General features: G+C 46.1%; 1 protein-coding gene across 1 annotated transcript in view; it reads left to right on the top strand.

Moving 5' to 3' along the window:
* plekho2 (pleckstrin homology domain containing, family O member 2) overlaps nt 1-20,786 on the top strand; it is a 108,488-nt gene that overhangs the window by 68,293 nt on the left and 19,409 nt on the right. The window contains exons 4-5 of the mRNA XM_084308169.1: nt 13,240-13,344; nt 17,993-18,091. Of these exons, the coding sequence (XP_084164295.1) occupies nt 13,240-13,344; nt 17,993-18,091 (204 nt within the window). The remainder of the gene's footprint in view (nt 1-13,239; nt 13,345-17,992; nt 18,092-20,786) is intronic.

Below are 20,786 nucleotides of genomic sequence, written 5' to 3'. Positions count from 1 at the left end.
TTCACAACAGCCGCCCCCTAATTAGTCCCACCTAATTAGCTAAGCAGAGACAGATTAACCGCACTGTCTACCACTCAAGGTCCGCTGTAAGGGTCAGTCAACTCACAAAGTCATGGGGTCATGGTCGTCATCGATAGTGTCTGGGAGTCTGGGCAGTTCTATTAGCCTCGCCACGGGTCGTGTGTAAGTGCGCCCTTGGACGAGTACTTCAGCTGCTCGGACCTTGCCATCGGCACCGGTGATCACTTTGCTTACGCGGCCAGCCGGCCACATAGCTCTGGGTAGTGACTGGTCGATAATCATGACGACTGTTCCTTCTGTCAAATTGTCTCTCTCTTTTACCCACTTCTGGCGGGTCTGTAGAGACGGTAGGTAGTGGAGTAGGAAGCTGCTCCAAAACTTGTCAGCTAGTACTTGACTGTACCTCCACATTCTTCGGCCGTTCGCTTCTTCAGGCCTGTACATTGTCTGGGGTAGCGCGGGGTCCAGCCGCCCCATTAAGAGTGTGTTGGGGGTGACTGGGTCGACATCTGCTACATCACTGGAGACGTACCCGAGGGGCTTTGAGTTCAATACTCCCTCGATCTCCGTGAGGACTGTCATTAGGACTTCCTCCGCCACAGTCTGGGCCCCAAGCACGGCGTACAGGGCTGTCTTTATAGAACGTACTTCTCGTTCCCAGGTTCCACCGAAGTGGGGTGCGTTCGGGGGATTAAACTGGAAGTCAATCTGGGATGGAGCGAGGTGGGTCTTAAGTTCTGGGCCCATAGCTTGGAAGCTCTCTCTCAGCTCTCTTTCTCCGCCTTTGAAGTTTGTCCCGTGATCAGACAACAATGTAGACGGTTTTCCTTTCCGTGATGTGAATCTTCGGAAGGCCATAAGGAATGAGTCTGTGCTCATGGTCGGAAGGAGCTCGATATGTATCGCTCTGGTGGTCATGCATTTGAATACAATACCCCACCGCTTCTCGGTTCCTCTTCCTCTCTTTCTATACAACGGGCCAAAACAGTCCATGCCTGTGGAGTGGAATGGCTTGTCGCCGAGTCGGAGGCGACAGGGAGGTATGTCAGCCATCCGTGGTATGCTGGGCTGCGCGCGCCACTTTTGGCAGTCTAGACAGGTTCGCTGGAAGCGCCGCACTGCTTCTCTCCCTTGCAGTATCCAATAACGACGTCTGATCTCCGCGAAGACTCTCTCTGCTCCTGCGTGGTGTACATCCTCGTCGTATTTCTTTATGATCAGCTCTGTGACCTTGTGTCGGCTGTTCAAGACTATCGGGTACTTAATGTCATCCGGTAGATCGGGGGCTCTCCGCAGGCGACCACCCACTCTGATGAGATTATGGGCGTCACTCTCGGGTGCCAGGTGGAGCAGTCTGCTGTCTGATGGGACGGGCTTTCCTTCCTGTAGACAGTCTAGCTCATCGGGGAACGAGTCTCTCTGGGCTCGTTGTAGTAGAAGAAGTTCTAAAATAATAATAATAATAATGGATTGGATTTATATAGCGCTCTTCGTGACACCCCAGAGACCCCAGAGCGCTTACAGAGTCCATTATTCGTTCATACACAGTCATACCGGTGGTGGTAAGCTACAATTGCAGCCAGAGCTGCTTCTTCGTAGTCAGCTGCTGACATGTCAGTGGTGGACTGAATCTCTGGGTGGTGCCACAGGAATGTCCTCTGCTGCGCACTCTCTAGGGTAATGCAGTCATCTATGTTGGGGTCTGTGGAGGCGACTGTGCTCAGTCCACAGAACATAGGTTTCTTGTTCTCAGCCTCCTCGTTACTTGCTTCCCGTGGGGTGGGCGTAGGCCACTCTTGTTCGGGGAGCTTGAGGAATTCTGGTCCGTCACTGTAGATGTTGCGACGGGTGAGGTCATCCAGAGACATTCCCCGGGTGATGACTTCAGCTGGGTTGTGTTTGGTGTCCACATACCGCCAGCTCGCTGCTTCTGTAAACTCTTGAATCTCGGTGACTCTGACTCCCACGAAGACTTTGTATCTGCATGAATCAGACTTGATCCATGTGAGTACTGTCGTGGAATCTAACCACAAGATTGTTCTCTGCACCGGAATGGTGAGTTCACGTTGGATTAACGTGGCTAGATGCGCTCCTGCTAGGGCTGCGCAGAGCTCTAGACGCGGGATAGATTGTTGCTTACGTGGGGCTATTCTTGAGCGGGCCAGGATGAAAGCAGTGTGTATCTTTCCTTCCTTCTCTTGGGCACGCAAGTAGGCCACCGATCCATAGGCTACTTCGGAGGCGTCGCTGAAGACGTGTAGATCAATCTTGCATGTCTCTGGCCTCACTGTGGATGGGAAGTAGCTGCGGCGTATATTGACGCCTGGGAGTGAGCGGAGTTCCGTCTCCCACTCTCTCCATGTTGAGGCAAGGTGTGCGGGTATTGGGTCGTCCCAGCCCTGGTCCTTGTCCCATAGTGCTCGTACAATCATCTTTGCCCTGGTGGTGTAAGGTAGAATACATCCCAACGGGTCATATTGTCTGGCGAGTGTTCTGTACACACTCCGTCTGGTGGTCGGTGTCGCCGTCGACCTTCCCTGGTCTGTCAGGGGTTTGTGTCTATAGTGGAGCGAGTCTGTTTTGAAGCGCCAGACTAGTCCTAGTGTCATTTCTTGGGCTTCTCCTGGGATGGTCGCCATCCAGGTCTCGCTGCTGGCAGCCTTGTCCGCGGGGGAGAGGCTGCGCAATACGTGCGGGTCACTGCTGGCCCACTGCCTGAGATCAAAGCCGCCTTTGATCAGGGAGGCGCGTAGCTTGATTAGGAGAGCCTCGGCTTCTTCTTGAGTCGAAACGCTTTGTAAACAGTTGTCCGCGTAGAAACTGTTCTTCACACTGTGTTGGACCTCTTCATCTGCTGTTGGGTCCTCTGCGACGTGTTTCTGTAGTGCAAATGTAGCACAGCACGGGCTGCATGTGGTTCCGAAGGGGAGTACTTCCCACTGGTAGATGGCTGGGTTCTCATCTCCGATCCTCTCTCTCCATAGGAACCGCAGCAGGGGCTTGTCCTCCTCTACTAGTCTCACCTGCAGGAACATCCCTTTGATATCCCCGCTGATAGCCACCTTGTCCTGGCGGAAGCGCAGTAGCACGCCTAGTAGGGAGGGGCCGAGTGTGGGGCCGGGCAAGAGCTCTTTATTCAGATTTTGGGATCCGATCTGGTAGCTGCAGTTAAACACAATGCGATCCTTGCCGTTGTGATGGACCTTGTGATGCGGCACGTACCATGATTCGGTCGTCTGATCGGCCTCTTTAATGTCAATCTTTGTCACGTGTCCCGCTGTGATTAGCTTCTCAATCTCAGCGCGGTACACACTCTCTTGAGCGGGGTCTTTGGCTAGGCGCCGCTCTGTGTTCAGTAGATAGCGCTCCGTGGCGTCTTTCTTTGCGTGAAAGGTGGGCATTCCCTCTCGCCTCAGGAGTGGAGTTGCGTATCTCATCACTCCGCCGACTGTGACTCTCTTTGTCCCCTGCTCGAGTAGGTTGATGGCGTAAATGTCTTCTTTAGAACGAATATCTTTCTTTTCGTTCTTAAAGGGCATTGTCTCTAGTGTCCATAGCCTCTCGACATGCTGCAGGAGAGTGGTGTCTTCTTCTGTCGTTCTGGAGTGGAGGCAGCTAGTGGCTGCTGTTCGGTTGAGAGATTTAGCGAGGGGGCCTTGTAGGGTCCACCCTAGGCGGGTCTCGACTGCTGCAGGACAGCCTCGGGGTCCTGTATGGACCCGGTCAATCGGGACTATGAGTTCTGCATGGTCGGAGCCTATCAGCAGGGTCGGGGTAGCGCCGTCTATGAGCGGGATAGGTAATTGACGCAGGTGCACATATTTATCCATCAATTTGGCGATGGGGTAGGTGTACTGCGATAGTCCTATTTCTTGGCTGGTGAAAGCATTTGTAATCTTATACCGTCGCTCTGGCTGCCCGTTTGCTGCGATAGTGAAGGAGACATTCTCGCCCTTTATCGTCTTTAAATCTCTTCTTATTGTCCGAATCGTCATTTCGTTCTTGCTTCCCCGCAGTCCCAGCTGGGCCGCAGCGGACGCGAGCAGAAGGGTCTTCTCTGACCCGTCATCAAGGACGGCGTAAGTGTCCATGACTTTATCTTGGTAGCTCAATGTCACACGGACTACCTTTAAGAGCACTTGGGCGCCGCTGCTGCTGGCGGGGTCAATGTACATGACACTTGCCTTGGTGCCGCTCGATGGTGCAGGTGGAGGCCGTCTTCTGTTACTGTCGTGTAGTATATCTAGATGGGCTCCGTCGCACCGACTGCACCTTTTCTTTAGGCGGCATTCGGCTGCCATGTGTGGTCGCGCACATCGGTAACAGCGCCTGTTGGACTTTATCCATTGACTCACTTCTTCTGCATTCATCTTTGTGAATAGGTCACATTGTGACAGCCAGTGTTCTTTCTCACAGTAGGGACACACTATCCTCCACTTCTCCTTTCTCGAGGGGGTACTGTGGCTCTTACTGCTCGGTACTGACTCTGATTGGTGCATGACAGTCACCGATCTTCTTCCATCATTTATTCTCCTGGGTCCCTCTCTGGAGCTTGGCGTGCTCCGCCCGAACGTATCCAGTCGTAAGCTGCTGACTTCTCTCGCCAGGAAGTCGGCTAGATCAAGGAGGGATGGTTCGGGGCCGTTGGGATCCCGGTAGTCTCTCTGCCGCCTAAAACGCTCTTGTCTTGCGGGTGGCAGCTTCTCCAAAATCCTCTCGACGTTAGAGTTGGCGTATAGCTCATGCATGCCCTTTTCCCGTTGCGCTCCCAGCATCCCTACCAGTGACTGCACTTTGATTGACAGGTCGTCTAATGAGCGATTGTCTGTTGCTGGGGGTAGGCGATCGATATGCCTTATCTCTTGGATTACGTAATCCCATATACGTCCATATCTCTGGTCCAGCGCCGCTAGGGCCGCTGTGTATGGTGTCGAAGAGGTGGCATAGGCTAGCGCTATATTGTGCGCTCGCGGTACTTTCAGGTGCTTCAGTAATATTGCATACTTGTGGCGTTCATCAGCGACATCCACCATCATTGTCTCTAAGCACATCCGGAGCTCCGTGTACTGTGCTCGACTCTCATAGGCGAAGTCTGGAAATGACGGCGTGGCAATGTATGACGCCGTGGATGGCTGATACATCGGCGAGCGTTGGGGGAGAGACCTCCTAGGGCTGGTACTGACAGGGCACCATGGCCCGCTGGTCCAGGTGCTATTCCTCGGGGCTGGTCGTGCGTCGTGCTCACCCGTGAATAGAGTCGGGGGTCTGTAGCGCAGCGCCGCGGGGGTATAGCCTGGGCTGTACTGGACCTCCTGGTCCGGTGGAGTACTGTGCTGTCGTCGGGCTTGGTTCTCCTCCTCTCCCTCTTCTTCCTCTATCAGATCTTCCAGATCCTGTAATCGTTTATTTAGCTTCTCCGCAGTGTATGCCGCTCCTTCCTTGTAGCTGGGTCTCGCTTGGACCGGTCTGGGAAGGGGGTCTGCGGGGGGTATAGGCTCGGTCTGTTGGTCAAGTTCAGTGTCGCTTGCTCGGTGAGGAGACGCTGCCCTTGACTGTTGTCTCGACGAGTTCCTTGAACCCCTGGCGGAGGGAGAGGGTGTTGCCTTGCGGATCAGCTGCTCCATTAGCTGCGCTTGTAACTTGTCGCGCTCGACTTCGCGCTTGGTGAGATCTGCTTCTCTTTGGGCACCGGCAGCGGCGCGCTGGGCGTCGGCCCGGTCTCTTGCCATATTCTCTTCCGTCTGAAGGCGTCTCATCTCCAGGCGTGTGCGCTCTTCTTCGCTCCGTTGTTGCGCTTGGAGTTGTTCGCGCTCGCTAAGCGCCTGTGCTTGGAGTTGTTCGCGCTCGCTAAGCGCCTGTGCTTGGAGACGATCGCGTTCACCCTGAAGTCGATCGCGTTCGGTAGAGGCTGTCAGGCTGACGAGGAACGCCTGTTGTAGCATCCTCTCCGCTTCGCTGGGGGAAGGCGGTTGTGGAGGTGAGCCGCTCCTGCGTGAGCCGCTCCTGGGTGTACTCGTTGGGGAGTCCTGGAGCTCTATTTCCTCGGCGCTCTCCTCCTCTTCTTCCGTGCAGAGTTCTCTCTCTGTAGGGTTGTCTTCCTCCCGGGGCTGGTCGGGGACTACTTCTTCGGTATTGGCGGGGGGTAAAGGCATGTCAGCTCCCTCCTGGTCCCCACCGTGAGCTTGGTCAGTTACATTAGAACCTACTAGGGCCTCTGTGGTCGGGGAAACCTGGTCGTTAAGGTCAGACATAATTTTACTTTCTACTTTTACCGCGTTTACCGTTTGTCGAAGGCTAGGTAGTTGACTGACAGCGTAAGCCTCTAAGTACTGAGGTGTCTGTCGTCTGCGCCGCGGGCGTTCTAGGTTAGGAGGACCATTTCGTGGAGTGTTCATCATAGGCCATTTTAATATTAATAACACTATATTAATATTACACTAGTTACCCTCCGGCTCGAAGGACCAATTGTAACTGAGGGGTACAATTCCCTGACTGTATTGTTAGATATGGTATTAAACCACTACCTCTTGTACTTTAACTTCTGGCCATCCAGTACATGATATAAATATGATGAACACTTTCCCACCTGATGAAACGAAGTCCACACAAATGTACAAATCGAATATTTAATATAGCAAAAGGTATATACAACGTTCACTTGTTTACACTTATGATTTGAAATGCACTTGTATGGCAAATGAGTATTCGTAGGTAAATCAACATTGAATGTCCAATCTCTGGTTACGCAGGGAGTAAGTATACAACCCGGTTCTCTAGGAAACTATAGCGATGGTACTTAAATGATTATAGCTGGATACACTAAGGGGGGGGGGGGGTCCCGCTGGTTGTAAGACAGTAGGAGGGGGGGGGTTAGAGAAGCCGCTGGCGGTATCCCATCTGGCCGACGATTTCTTGGGAGAATTCAAAGTCTTGAACACGGTGCCCACAGAACCTCGGTCCGCAGACGAATACAGCTGGACCCTCTGGTGGACGGTAGCTGCCGGTCCACAACGGAGAGACGTGAGGCGACCTCACTGGTGTAGAGCGCCGTCTCACCTGGCGTCCTCTCCGGGGGGTAGTTCCAACACTCCGCAGTGTTGGCCGTTATCCATGGAATAATCAAAGCACCCAAAGCATAATCCAAGCCGTGGAAGGCTCGCCGTCGTCCGGGTAGAGTAATCCAATATACAGGTCCAGTCGCCCTGGCCCGGAGCTCCTCGGATGCAAGCACCACTAGTGGTCTGCCCAGCCTGGTTAAGACTCCAGATAACGTCAGGAACGATGGGGGTACTGATAACTTTATAACTCTAACCGAACGATGCACCATACATAAATAGACTATTATTAGCTTAATAGAATACGTCCAACTCGACGGTATAGTGCCAAACTATGACTATTCAACTATTAATCCACACGATATCTCAATGCCTATTCTGAGGCCAAGTAGGCCTTACTGCACCACACGTGCGTCGTGGGTGAGGCTTCGCGTCTGTTACTCGGTTGGAGGGTAAAGAACTGGACTAAAAGGAAAGTTCTACTTTACTTGCGCCATATATATATGCGCTGTGAACAAATAGTACCATTCGTATTTCGCCAGACGTATTCCTACGCGGAACCGGGCTTGCCACGACATGTTGGGCGGCACGATTGAACTTGAACCTAGGGGTATGGCTGCTGGCGCCAGGTTCTCGTCCAATGGTAGAATGAAACTATTATGGGCTGTTTAGTAGACTAAAGGGATATTCAGTGCATATTGTACAAGGAATATACAGGGGATATCAAACGATATACAAATACTATTTAAATATATATATAAATAAATATATATATTCGGTTTAATCTGATCCTTCACAACAATTATTATTATTATTTATTATTATTATTATTATTATTATTATTATTATTATTATTATTATTATTATTATTATTATTATTATTATTATTATTATTATTATTATTATTATCATCATCCAGGAGGGAAAAGACACTTTGGATAGTAGGGACTGCATCTCTGCCTGTCCTGACCAGGAAACACTTTGCAACTGTGATCTCCTCTGGCAGTAGGGATATATGTGTGGCGAGGGGTTGCAGCAATTCCACTGAGAGAAACTGGTCTGAGGCTGGATAACATGCCTGTATGCCTCTCATAAGTCGTTCTCCAACTCATGAGAACCTGCTCTCAAGCTCTTGCAGCAGTCTGTCGATGACTGGATAGAACAGTCTCTGTCTCAGCTGATCTCCTGAGCTGAGGTCTGAGCTTGTGCCACAAGATGACTCAACTACATACTCGTCCATCCTTTTCTGCTTCGTCCTTTGTCTGGTAGTATGTTCCTCTATCCCAAGGCCATTACATATGGCCTTTGTCCTGTCATACATGTCCACTGCCATGTGTGTGTCCTGCACTGTGCTTTTAAATAGTACAGAGCTAGAGCTAGGTGGTCTGTAGGTAGTGGTACTGTATATTTATTTCATAAATAGTGTTATTTATTTCATTAATAGTGTTATTATTTATTTCCTGACTTTTTTTTCTGTGAACATCCCGGAAAGGGTTATTAATATTTGGTTATGTGTGGCTTTCTGGAAAACAATAAATGTTTACGTTTAGGCACCCCTGTGATCGTCACACTTTTTCTGTTACAAACTGACCCCGGCCCCCACCAAGGGAAGGGAAAAGTGATGTGGCCCTCACAGGAAAAAGTTTGGGGACCCCTGCTCTACAGATTCAGATTCCTTTATTAAGCCATATGTGTAACCACATTGGTAATTGTCTCAGCGTTACAGAGTACGCATTTTCCCATACATTTTCTTTTCACATAACAACAGCAACAACAGACACAGGACAAAGACAGTGCAGTGCAGGATTAATCATTTGAATAAATATATATATATAAGTGTAAAGTGCAGAGTTCCAGGTCAGTCCCAGTGCAGTATTTTTGCCAGTGTCATTGTTATTGTTATTGTGCCAGTGTCACTTGGGGGCGGAGGGGGGGGGGGGGGGGGCCTGAGGCATTGATCAGCCTGGCGGCTGAGCGGAAGAAACTCAGACGGCTTCACTGTAATTTTGTTGCTAGGGAACAGTTTGGACCCAGGTGTGTTTCCTGTCGGTCATCACATTAAGCAAACATTGCAACGGGAAGTAAACATGCTTTTACAATGTTTATGTGGTCAAGGTTAAACCCTCAATAGGCCTCTGGACTCCTCTACCTTCCCTTTTTAGAACACAACACGCGTGAGGTTGTTTGGGCTCCACAGCTGGGAGCGGAGTGGAGTGTTTCGGTACCGACACCAGCTGTCAAATGGCAGACGCCTCTGCTGCACTCAGCCCAATGGTGACACTTTTCAATTGAATGCTTGAAATGCATTATGCCACTCATGAGGCATTATAGGCATACGTTGAATAGTTTTCGGGGTGACTGTATAGCTAATAACAAACTCATTACACGATCATGCTGGATTCATAATGGTCTCGGAATGCATTATAATACAATGATACATTATAATGTGACTTTCTGATGTTGTTCTTATAATGTAAGAGTTTCAAGTATGTTTTTTTCCCATGTCTTTTAGGAGGAGTATGGGGCCATTATTGTTTCAATATTATTTGGAACTGTGTGCGGAGAGCTGTAACTGTATCTCAATCCGTACATAGATCTGTAAATCCGTACATAGATCTGTAAATGTTTACAGATTTACAGATCTATGTACGGATTTACAGATCTATGTACGGGTTTACAGATCTATGTACGGATTTACAGATCTGTGTACGGATTTACAGAGCTATGTATGGATTTACAGAGCTATGTACGGATTTACAGAGCTATGTATGGATTTACAGATCTATGTACGGATTTACAGAGCTATGTACGGATTTACAGAGCTATGTATGGATTTACAGATCTATGTACGGATTTACAGAGCTATGTATGGATTTACAGATCTATGTACGGATTTACAGATCTATGTACGGATTTACAGATCTATGTATGGATTTACAGATCTGTGTACGGATTTACAGATCTATGTACGGATTTACAGATCTATGTACGGATTTACAGATCTATGTACAGATTTACAGAGCTCTGTACGGATTTACAGATCTATGTACGGATTTACAGAGCTATGTATGGATTTACAGATCTATGTACGGATTTACAGAGCTATGTACGGATTTACAGAGCTATGTATGGATTTACAGATCTATGTACGGATTTACAGAGCTATGTATGGATTTACAGATCTATGTACGGATTTACAGATCTATGTACGGATTTACAGATCTATGTATGGATTTACAGATCTGTGTACGGATTTACAGATCTATGTACGGATTTACAGATCTATGTACGGATTTACAGATCTATGTACAGATTTACAGAGCTCTGTACGGATTTACAGATCTATGTACGGATTTACAGAGCTATGTATGGATTTACAGAGCTATGTACGGATTTACAGAGCTATGTACGGATTTACAGAGCTATGTATGGATTTACAGATCTATGTACGGATTTACAGAGCTATGTATGGATTTACAGAGCTATGTACGGATTTACAGAGCTATGTACGGATTTACAGATCTATGTATGGATTTACAGAGCTATGTACGGATTTACAGATCTATGTACGGATTTACAGAGCTATGTACGGATTTACAGAGCTATGTACGGATTTACAGATCTATGTATGGATTTATAGATCTATGTACGGATTTACAGAGCTATGTACGGATTTACAGAGCTATGTATGGATTTACAGATCTATGTACGGATTTACAGATCTATGTACGGATTTACAGAGCTATGTACGGATTTACAGAGCTATGTATGGATTTACAGATCTATGTACGGATTTACAGATCTATGTACGGATTTACAGATCTATGTACGGATTTACAGAGCTATGTATGGATTTACAGATCTATGTACGGATTTACAGATCTATGTACGGATTTACAGATCTATGTACGGATTTACAGATCTATGTACGGATTTACAGATCTATGTACGGATTTACAGATCTATGTATGGATTTACAGATCTATGTATGGATTTACAGATCTATGTACGGATTTACAGATCTATGTACGGATTTACAGTTACACAGCTCTCAGAGTCCACACACCGTTCCAAATAATATTGGAACAATAATGGCCCCATACCAAAGAGTCATCATTATGATTTATGAGACAGTTCTTAAGTGTAAGAGGAATGCTTCAGCAATAAACCGGATATAGAACAATAGACTATATAAACAAGGTTTTGTCAACTCTTACTGGAAACTAACTGATAGGACAAAATGCCCCTCTCTCTAGTTACACTGTGTTCGACATTTCATCTCTGTGAATCCAAGCAAAGCCAAAGCAAAACAGATTTAGCCTAACAGGGATGACAGTCCATGATGAAGTGCATATAACTTCACTCACATAAACCCCTCTAATTCCATTCTCGTGGGTTTTGATAATGCTGCAATCGGGTGAAAACCTCAAATCACCAATGTTGGTGATGTTCATGTTTTTACTTGAATTTAAAGGGTCTCCTTGTTCCTTTAGAGCCACAGAACTAATTCAAAACCCAATGTAGCCTATCATTTAAAAAAATACATGGTTGTCAATCTGAGTAAGTTGTTTTTCTTAATTCTTCTAAAGGTTTACCCTTTTGGAGGTATAACCGTCAGCTTTTTCTTTTCAATTGAAGGTTTTAGGTGTTTCATTTTGGTGTGCTCCCAAGTTTTATGGCCTTGAGAATTACGAAAACCATCCAAAACCCACTGTATAATAAGATGCGTGGTCATTATTCTGAAAACAAGCGGGTTGGTCTGGACGTCCTGGGAAGCTGGCGCCTGAGAGATGGGCCCACAGTGTTTTGTTTTCTTATCCGACACCAGTGCATTTAGTTATGCTTCAGCTCATGGAGACACTTCTTTAATGTCACTGTTTCAGGGAGAGGCCGCTGTTTATGTCCCACTGGTGGAGACACATAATCCAGGATGCACTTGCTTATTGTTTTTGTAGACTGCAGTATCCTGTTGAGACTGTACTGGAGTTCAAGTTCTGTTCAGAGATGGTGTTATGGTTGAGAGACCCCTGCCTCCTGCTGGCCTGGGATCAGATCCCACCAGAACTTTCTCTCTTGTGTCTCCTCTACTCTGTCTTCCTACTGTCTTAATAAAGAACCTTCTCTCCTGTGTCTCCCCTACTCTGTCTCCCTCTCAGCCTTCCTACTGTCTCAATAAAGAACCTTCTCTCCTGTGTCTCCCCTACTCTGTCTCCCTCTCAGCCTTCCTACTGTCTCAATAAAGAACCTTCTCTCCTGTGTCTCCTCTGGTCTGTCTCCCTCTCAGCCTTCCTACTGTCTCAATAAAGAACCTTCTCTCCTGTGTCTCCTCTCAGCCTTCCTACTGTCTCAATAAAGAACCTTCTCTCCTGTGTCTCCTCTCAGCCTTCCTACTGTCTCAATAAAGAACCTTCTCTCCTGTGTCTCCTACTCTGTCTCCCTCTCAACCTTCCTACTGTCTCAATAAAGAACCTTCTTACTGTCTCAATAAAGAACCTTCTCTCCTGTGTCTCTATTCTGTCTCCCTCTCAGCCTTCCTACTGTCTCAATAAAGAACCTTCTCCTGTGTCTCTCCTACTCTGTCTCCCTCTCAGTAGGAGAGGTACTACGAGGAGAAGACATTGCATTTCAATATGTGGAGTGAAACTGTCTGAATGTTGTGCTTAAGCAATGTCCAAATATAATACAATTAAAACAGTTATAAAGAAATTATTTTTACGAGGTACAGGGATGAGGAAGGGATTTGACATTCACGTGTTAAATTTTTTATTTTATATTTTCCATATATTTTCTTCATGGTTTACATATATTTGTATATATATTTGTTTTCTAAGGATTTAAATCAGTAAGGAATTACATACATTTTGAGTAGTGGAAAAGGGGTAGGATTAAATAAGTGTATACATCTTCCTATTCCTTTTCGAAAACATGTAAATTGAGTTATTGAGAACTTTTTTTATTATTATTATTATTGCTAGAGATTAATGATTTGTTTGTTTTATTTTCTTTTATTTACATGTTCGAAATAAAGATGTCAAATCAAATGTTAAATGAAGGCAGAAAAACTGTGTGTTTCTTACAAAACCTTCTGAAGGCAGGAACTATTAGTTTCCTTATAGAATTGAGTAGATCGTAAAAATCTCTTTCTCCCTTCTCTGCCGAACAGATCCAAGACGTGAAGCTGCAGGCAGCGAGCCCAGAGGAGAAGGAGGCTTGGATCAAAGCCCTCAGCGACGGGATCAACAGAGCCAAGAACAAGGTCTTTGATGAGGTAACGGACGAGCACATTCTAGGCTTTTAGCTGATACTCTTGTCCAGAACAAGTGTTTTAACGGTGGAAGAGGTTAGCGCGTGTCATCTTTCAATCCCATCTTCACTGGCAAAACTTGGAAAGCATACACCTATCCTGAGGGACAAATTTCGCTTTAGTCACTCAGAGTCCAACCTAAATGGAAAGCGGGGGCTGGGGTGGAAAAGCTAGAATTATAGGACTAGGATGAATCGGTGTTGTCATAGAAACGTTAGAAAATGGCTTCTCCTTTACCACTGGGAGACAAATGGCCCTCTACATGGTTGTGTAGTCCCAGTCCTGAGTGTAGGCTGCATCCCATCGTCATGGAGACGCCTCGTGTTATTATAGGGAGGTGTAGTCTGACCGCCCGCGAGGTCCACCCGTATAGGGAGGTGTAGTCTGACGTCACTCTGGACCGCCCGCAAGGTCCACCCGTATAGGGAGGTGTAGTCTGACGTCACTCTGGACCGCCCGCGAGGTCCACCCGTATAGGGAGGTGTAGTCTGACGTCACTCTGGACCGCCCGCGAGGTCCACCCGTATAGGGAGGTGTAGTCTGACGTCACTCTGCCCGCAAGGTCCACCCGTATAGGGAGGTGTAGTCTGACGTCACTCTGGACCGCCTGCGAGGTCCACCCGTATAGGGAGGTGTAGTCTGACGTCACTCTGCCCGCGAGGTCCACCCGTATAGGGAGGTGTAGTCTGACGTCACTCTGGACCGCCCGCGAGGTCCACCCGTATAGGGAGGTGTAGTCTGACGTCACTCTGGACCGCCCGCGAGGTCCACCCGTATAGGGAGGTGTAGTCTGACGTCACTCTGGACCGCCCGCGAGGTCCACCCGTATAGGGAGGTGTAGTCTGATGTCACTCTGCCCGTGAGGTCCACCCGTACAGGGAGGTGTAGTCTGACGTCACTCTGGACCGCCTGCGAGGTCCACCCGTATAGGGAGGTGTAGTCTGACATCACTCTGCCCGCGAGGTCCACCCGTATAGGGAGGTGTAGTCTGACGTCACTCTGGACCGCCCGCAAGGTCCACCCGTATAGGGAGGTGTAGTCTGACGTCACTCTGGACCGCCCGCGAGGTCCACCCGTATAGGGAGGTGTAGTCTGACCGCCCGCGAGGTCCACCCGTACAGGGAGGTGTAGTCTGACGTCACTCTGGACCGCCGGCGAGGTCCACCCGTATAGGGAGGTGTAGTCTGACGTCACTCTGGACCGCCGGCGAGGTCCACCCGTATAGGGAGGTGTAGTCTGACGTCACTCTGGACCGCCCGCGAGGTCCACCCGTATAGGGAGGTGTAGTCTGACATCACTCTGGACCGCCCGCGAGGTCCACCCGTATAGGGAGGTGTAGTCTGACGTCACTCTGGAGCGCCCGCGAGGTCCACCCGTATAGGGAGGTGTAGTCTGATGTCACTCTGCCCGTGAGGTCCACCCGTACAGGGAGGTGTAGTCTGACGTCACTCTGGACCGCCTGCGAGGTCCACCCGTATAGGGAGGTGTAGTCTGACGTCACTCTGCCCGCGAGGTCCACCCGTATAGGGAGGTGTAGTCTGACGTCACTCTGGACCGCCCGCGAGGTCCACCCGTATAGGGAGGTGTAGTCTGACGTCACTCTGGACCGCCCGCGAGGTCCACCCGTATAGGGAGGTGTAGTCTGACCGCCCGCGAGGTCCACCCGTACAGGGAGGTGTAGTCTGACGTCACTCTGGACCGCCGGCGAGGTCCACCCGTATAGGGAGGTGTAGTCTGACGTCACTCTGGACCGCCGGCGAGGTCCACCCGTATAGGGAGGTGTAGTCTGACGTCACTCTGGACCGCCCGCGAGGTCCACCCGTATAGGGAGGTGTAGTCTGACATCACTCTGGACCGCCCGCGAGGTCCACCCGTATAGGGAGGTGTAGTCTGACGTCACTCTGGAGCGCCCGCGAGGTCCACCCGTATTGGGATTTATCATTGGGAAAATGGATTATCGGCTATTGTAACAATTCTGCCTCATGAACATTGAAAAAGCTTTCCATTTTTGCACAAAATTAGTTCCCTTCTATCACTAACATTATTATTTGGTTGAAATCAAATTCTGCGATTTCTTTTTACGATTAATTGCGAATATTTTCATGTTGAGCTATAGATTGTGGATGAATACGCACAGAAGGGTACACCGTGTAAATGCTTTATTTGTTTTAAACTAAATGGGCAATGGGGAAATACATTGCGTTTTCAAGATGGTGGACCGGCCGGAAACAGCAATGAAGTAACCACTACACCTCCCTATAGACCAGGAAGTAACCACTACACCTCCCTATAGACCAGGAAGTAACCACTACACCTCCCTATAGACCAGGAAGTAACCACTACACCTCCCTATAGACCAGGAAGTAACCACTACACCTCCCTATAGACCAGGAAGTAACCACTACACCTCCCTGTAGACCAGGAAGTAACCACTACACCTCCCTATAGACCAGGAAGTAACCACTACACCTCCCTATAGACCAGGAAGTAACCACTACACCTCCCTATAGACCAGGAAGTAACCACTACACCTCCCTATATACCAGGAAGTAACCACTACACCTCCCTATACACCAGGAAGTAACCACTACACCTCCCTATAGACCAGAAAGTAACCACTACACCTCCCTATAGACCAGGAAGTAACCACTACACCTCCCTATAGACCAGGAAGTAACCACTACACCTCCCTATAGACCAGGAAGTAACCACTACATCTCCCTATATACCAGGAAGTAACCACTACACCTCCCTATAGACCAGGAAGTAACCACTACACCTCCCTATAGACCAGGAAGTAACCACTACACCTCCCTATAGACCAGGAAGTAACCACTACACCTCCATATTATCAATGGAGTATACATATAGGCCTCACCTGTCCGGCTGATCAGTCACTTTTATACATTTTTTTAATTCATATTTGATCTTGTTATCTTGTTCTTTATCTTTTTACTCTTGTTTTTTTTACTCATATATTTTTCCATTTAGTCATTTTAGCTGACGCTTTTATCCAAAGCGACTTACAAACTGTGTGCAACGAGTCAGCAGGGGGGGTGGGGGGGGGTACTATATTGTTCGTCTAGCAATGCCGAACTTGAGTGCTACACTCTTGAGTGCATAGTAGTAGTATAGACATATTACCGTAGTACTGTAGGTAGTAGTGTAGACATATTACCGTAGTACTGTAGGTAGTAGTGTAGACATATTACCGTAGTACTGTAGGTAGTAGTGTAGACATATTACCATAGTAGATAAGATAATAGTATAGACATAGTAACATAGTATATAGTAGATGGTAGTATAGATATCCAATAGTAAAAGATGGTAAGAAAGTTGGTTAATTATTATTATTTTTTTTTTATTGATTGAAAAAGTGTGCTTTTAGTCGATGGTGTAAGAGTGTCCAGGTTCCAGCTGTCCCGACGGGGGGGTGGAGCCTGGACGGGGGGGTGGAGCCTGGACGGGGGGGGTGGAGCCTGGACGGGGGGGTGGAGCCTGGACGGAGCCTGCTTCATCTCAATGACCCCCAGGAGCACAAGAGCATCTTTATTGTCATTTATATCACCTGCATTTCCCCAAGGGGATTAATAAAGGAACATCTTATCTTATCTTATCTTATCTTATCCTAACTAGGGATGTCCGATATTATCGGCCGACCGATATTATCGGCCGATATCGGCAGTCAAATGTGATATCGGAAAGTATCGGTTTAAAAACAAAAAAAAACAATAACAATATTTGTTATATATATATCCAGTGAAATTATTAGTTACCTGAAATTATTCCGTTTTTTGGACGGGGAAACCCTGCATATATCGGTATCGGTTGATATCGGTTGATATCAGTATCGGAAATTAAGAGTTGGACAATATCGGAATATCGGTATCGGTAAAAAAGCCAATATCGAGCATCCCTAATCCTAACCTATTTTATCTTATATCATTCTATTGAGAGTGTCACTGGAAAAACATAAATTCTATCAATAATGGTTGCAAAAGAAAATCGTTTCCATCAGTCATTGTGTCCCCAACTCCTGTGAACGCTGTGTGTTGAGGAGGTGCAGAGGACGCCCTGGGAACACGCCCTGGGAACACGCCCTGGGAACACGCCCTGGGAACACGCCCTGGGAACACGTCTGAGTGCTGCTGCTCGCTCACACACAGAGGACAGGAAACAACTATGAGAATAATATAAAGACATTGAAAATACATTATTAAAAACATTCAATATCAAGTGGTGTATATTTGGAGGTATTACAATAACTAGAATATAGATCATATTATAATAACTAGAATATGCAATATATAGAGTATTATAATAACTAGAATATAGAATATAGATCATATTATAATAACTAGAGTATACAATATATAGAGTATTATAATAACTAGAATACCATATACACTATTATAATAACTAGAATATACAATAGATAGAGTATTATAATAACTAGGATATACAATATTATAATAACTAGAATATACAGAGTATTATAATAACTAGAATATACACTATTATAATAACTAGATAACCTAATATCATGTTGCTGAACAGGAGTCTTTGTAATAAAGATAAAGAATGGAGACCGATATCCTTGCTGTCGCTGCAGGTGAAGGTGGATGAAGGCAGTAACTTGGACCATGTGACCCGCAGCAGACCCAAGGGCAACCGCAACAGAAGACCCCCGACCAGGATCTACATGAAAACGGTTTGTGTCTGTGAAGCTTCGTTCATAATGTTGACATTTCTAATTCTAAATCAACATTCGAATTGTTTATAAAAAAAGAACATTTCTTTTTTTCTTTTTTTTATATATTTTCTTTGTGTTTATTCATTCAGTTTAAACCAATGGGGTTTTTCTTCACAGTTGCAGATAAAGATTAGGCTACACTAATATTATAGTATTATACTATTATAGTATATCACTCATCATAAAAATATTAATAAAACATTTATCATAAATGATGTAGCCTGTCTGCATCCACTCGGCGCTCCATCAAGAGACGTCACCAACACTTTCGTACCAACCGTGCCCTTATTGGATTATTTATGTTGACGAAACTGATGAGTTATATTCATTAAAGAATGTTGATTTAATTTGAAAAAAGACTAATTTAATCAGATTAATGACTTTATTCAAATTGAGGATTTAGTTTGAGGATATAAAAAAAAAAAAAATGTAATATTTGGATTACGTCATAAAATATGACGACAGACATTCGAAGCTTCGTTCGAATACTTCAATAGAAGCTTCGAATGTTAAAAAATTACATTCGGTACAGTAGCCCATTTGCTTGGTATTGCGCCTTGTTTACCTTTTTGTTTTGGTCTGACGAGTGGGCTGGAGTTTAGTCACTTGAATTTCTCCAGATGTCTCTTAGAGCCTGAGGTGTGACCAGCAGTAGCCCCTCCTCCCCCTGTACCCACTGAAATCCAATCTGCCCATCAGACCAAAACAAAAAGTGTAAATAAAGTGCAGTACACAGATTCTACCTTTAAATCAATTGTGTTTATTTATTTATTTTATTTGACCTTTTATTTAACCAGGCAAATCAATTAAGAACATTCTTATTTACAATGATGCATACCTGTCAACCCTCCCGTCTTTCCCGGGATTCTCCCGTATTTCAACCTTCCTTCCCGCCGCCATCCCGTTAAATTATGTTCCCGTATTTTTCCTGTATAAAAAAAAATATATATATATATTTTTACAAAATGACTGCAATTCCCCTCCGTGACGACAGGTGGCAGCAGTGTAGATTAGAACGTTAGCACAGGAAGTCAGACCGGAAGACGGTTGCGACCAGAAGAAGAAGAAGAAGAGCGACGGGATAAATGAGGGGTTTAGCGCGAAATTTATTACATCTACGATGTATCTTGGATCTTGCGTGGGAGACGTTCCCGTACCTCACGAAAAGCAACGTTTCAACACTATGCTTTTTGTAAAGTATGCCTCGCTGATTTCAATGTCGCACACGGACTCTGCCATTGCTCATTGCTGCCATATATGTCCTGATGAATTGAAAATGGGGGACCCTGATGTAAACAAGACGAAAGTCTTTCTCTGGTCTGCATCCCCTTAACAATTGTGTGTATTGAGCTGTACTGTATTGTACCCATTCTGCAATCTGTTAATAAAGTTTTCAATCAATCAAACTCAGAGGTACTCGGCGGGGAAAACGAAAGCTCATCTCATCAAAGGTAAGATGGCTTTGTTATGGCTAGCCACAGACTAGCTAGCAGCTAACGTTACTAATGAATAGACAATATACTAGCCTAGGTTTCAAGTTCAAGTTTCTTTATTAGTTGTCATATAGAAGTACAGAATACTTTTATACAAAATGCTTCTTTCTGTTTCGCTCCAGAGACTGTGCTAGGCAAAAATAGATAATAAAATAAGTATAGCAGTATAAAAGTATAAAATAGAAGTCAAGTAGGTAGACAAAAATGTTCAGTATATACATATATACAATGCTCTATGTAGAGTAGAAGTAACTGAGTTACCATACAATATACTATACAGTGCAAAGCAGAAGTGGGATGAGGTACAATTTAGGTACAATATAATTTACAGTAAGGTGTAATGAGGTATTAGTTATGAGGGTTGTAGTGCAAATTCTTTACCGATAAATATAAAGTGTGCTTAGGTGTACTAAAGTGGTTAAAGTGGGTGCTGCAGTGAGTTGTATGTTTAAAGTGAGTGTGTGTGTGTGGATGTGTGTGCTGTGAGTGCATTTGATGGTTGTTACATAGTGTTATTGAGCATCCTGATGGCCTGGGGATAGAAGCTTCTTCTGAGTCTCTCTGTGCTTGCCATGAGACTCCGGTATCGCTTGCCTGACCGCAGCAGTTCAAAGAGGCAGTTGTTTGGGTGGCTCGAGGTTTACCCTGCTTTCTGTTAAATGGCTGCTGTGAAAATGATCTATAGATATAGACTGTGTTGAAAATATAAAGGACAATCAAATCTAATCACTGGACTCTTTTGCTCAACAGGTGCCATACCTGTGGAGTTTGATGACGAAGTTACAAGCATAATAAAGCTCAGCCAGAGTGCAACTGTAACAGTAAAGTGCAACAGTAATATACAATGTACTGGGTATAAAATATATGAGTACTACTGAGTAATAATGCTAATCAGATGTATGTACAGATCACTTTAAAGGGGAGATGAAGCGTTGAACAATATGCGCCTAGTTTGTTTGTTGTGTACCTTGGGTAAGACATGGTCCTATAATCAAATGTGAAATCCTGCTTATTTGTCTGAAAACTAAAATGTAATTTCCCCATTTTTGCCATGGGCGCCGCCATTTTAGATTTAGCTAGATGGTGACGGCACGTGATGGTTTGGGCTGGCTCCCGGCACACTGCTGGTTAGATAGCTACGTAAATATGGAGTGTCGTGA

The sequence above is a fragment of the Notolepis coatsorum genome (assembly GCF_963971535.1).
Source record: "Notolepis coatsorum genome assembly, chromosome: 2".
Classification (NCBI taxonomy): domain Eukaryota; kingdom Metazoa; phylum Chordata; class Actinopteri; order Aulopiformes; family Paralepididae; genus Notolepis; species Notolepis coatsorum.
This window is presented reverse-complemented; position numbering and strand designations above follow the sequence as displayed.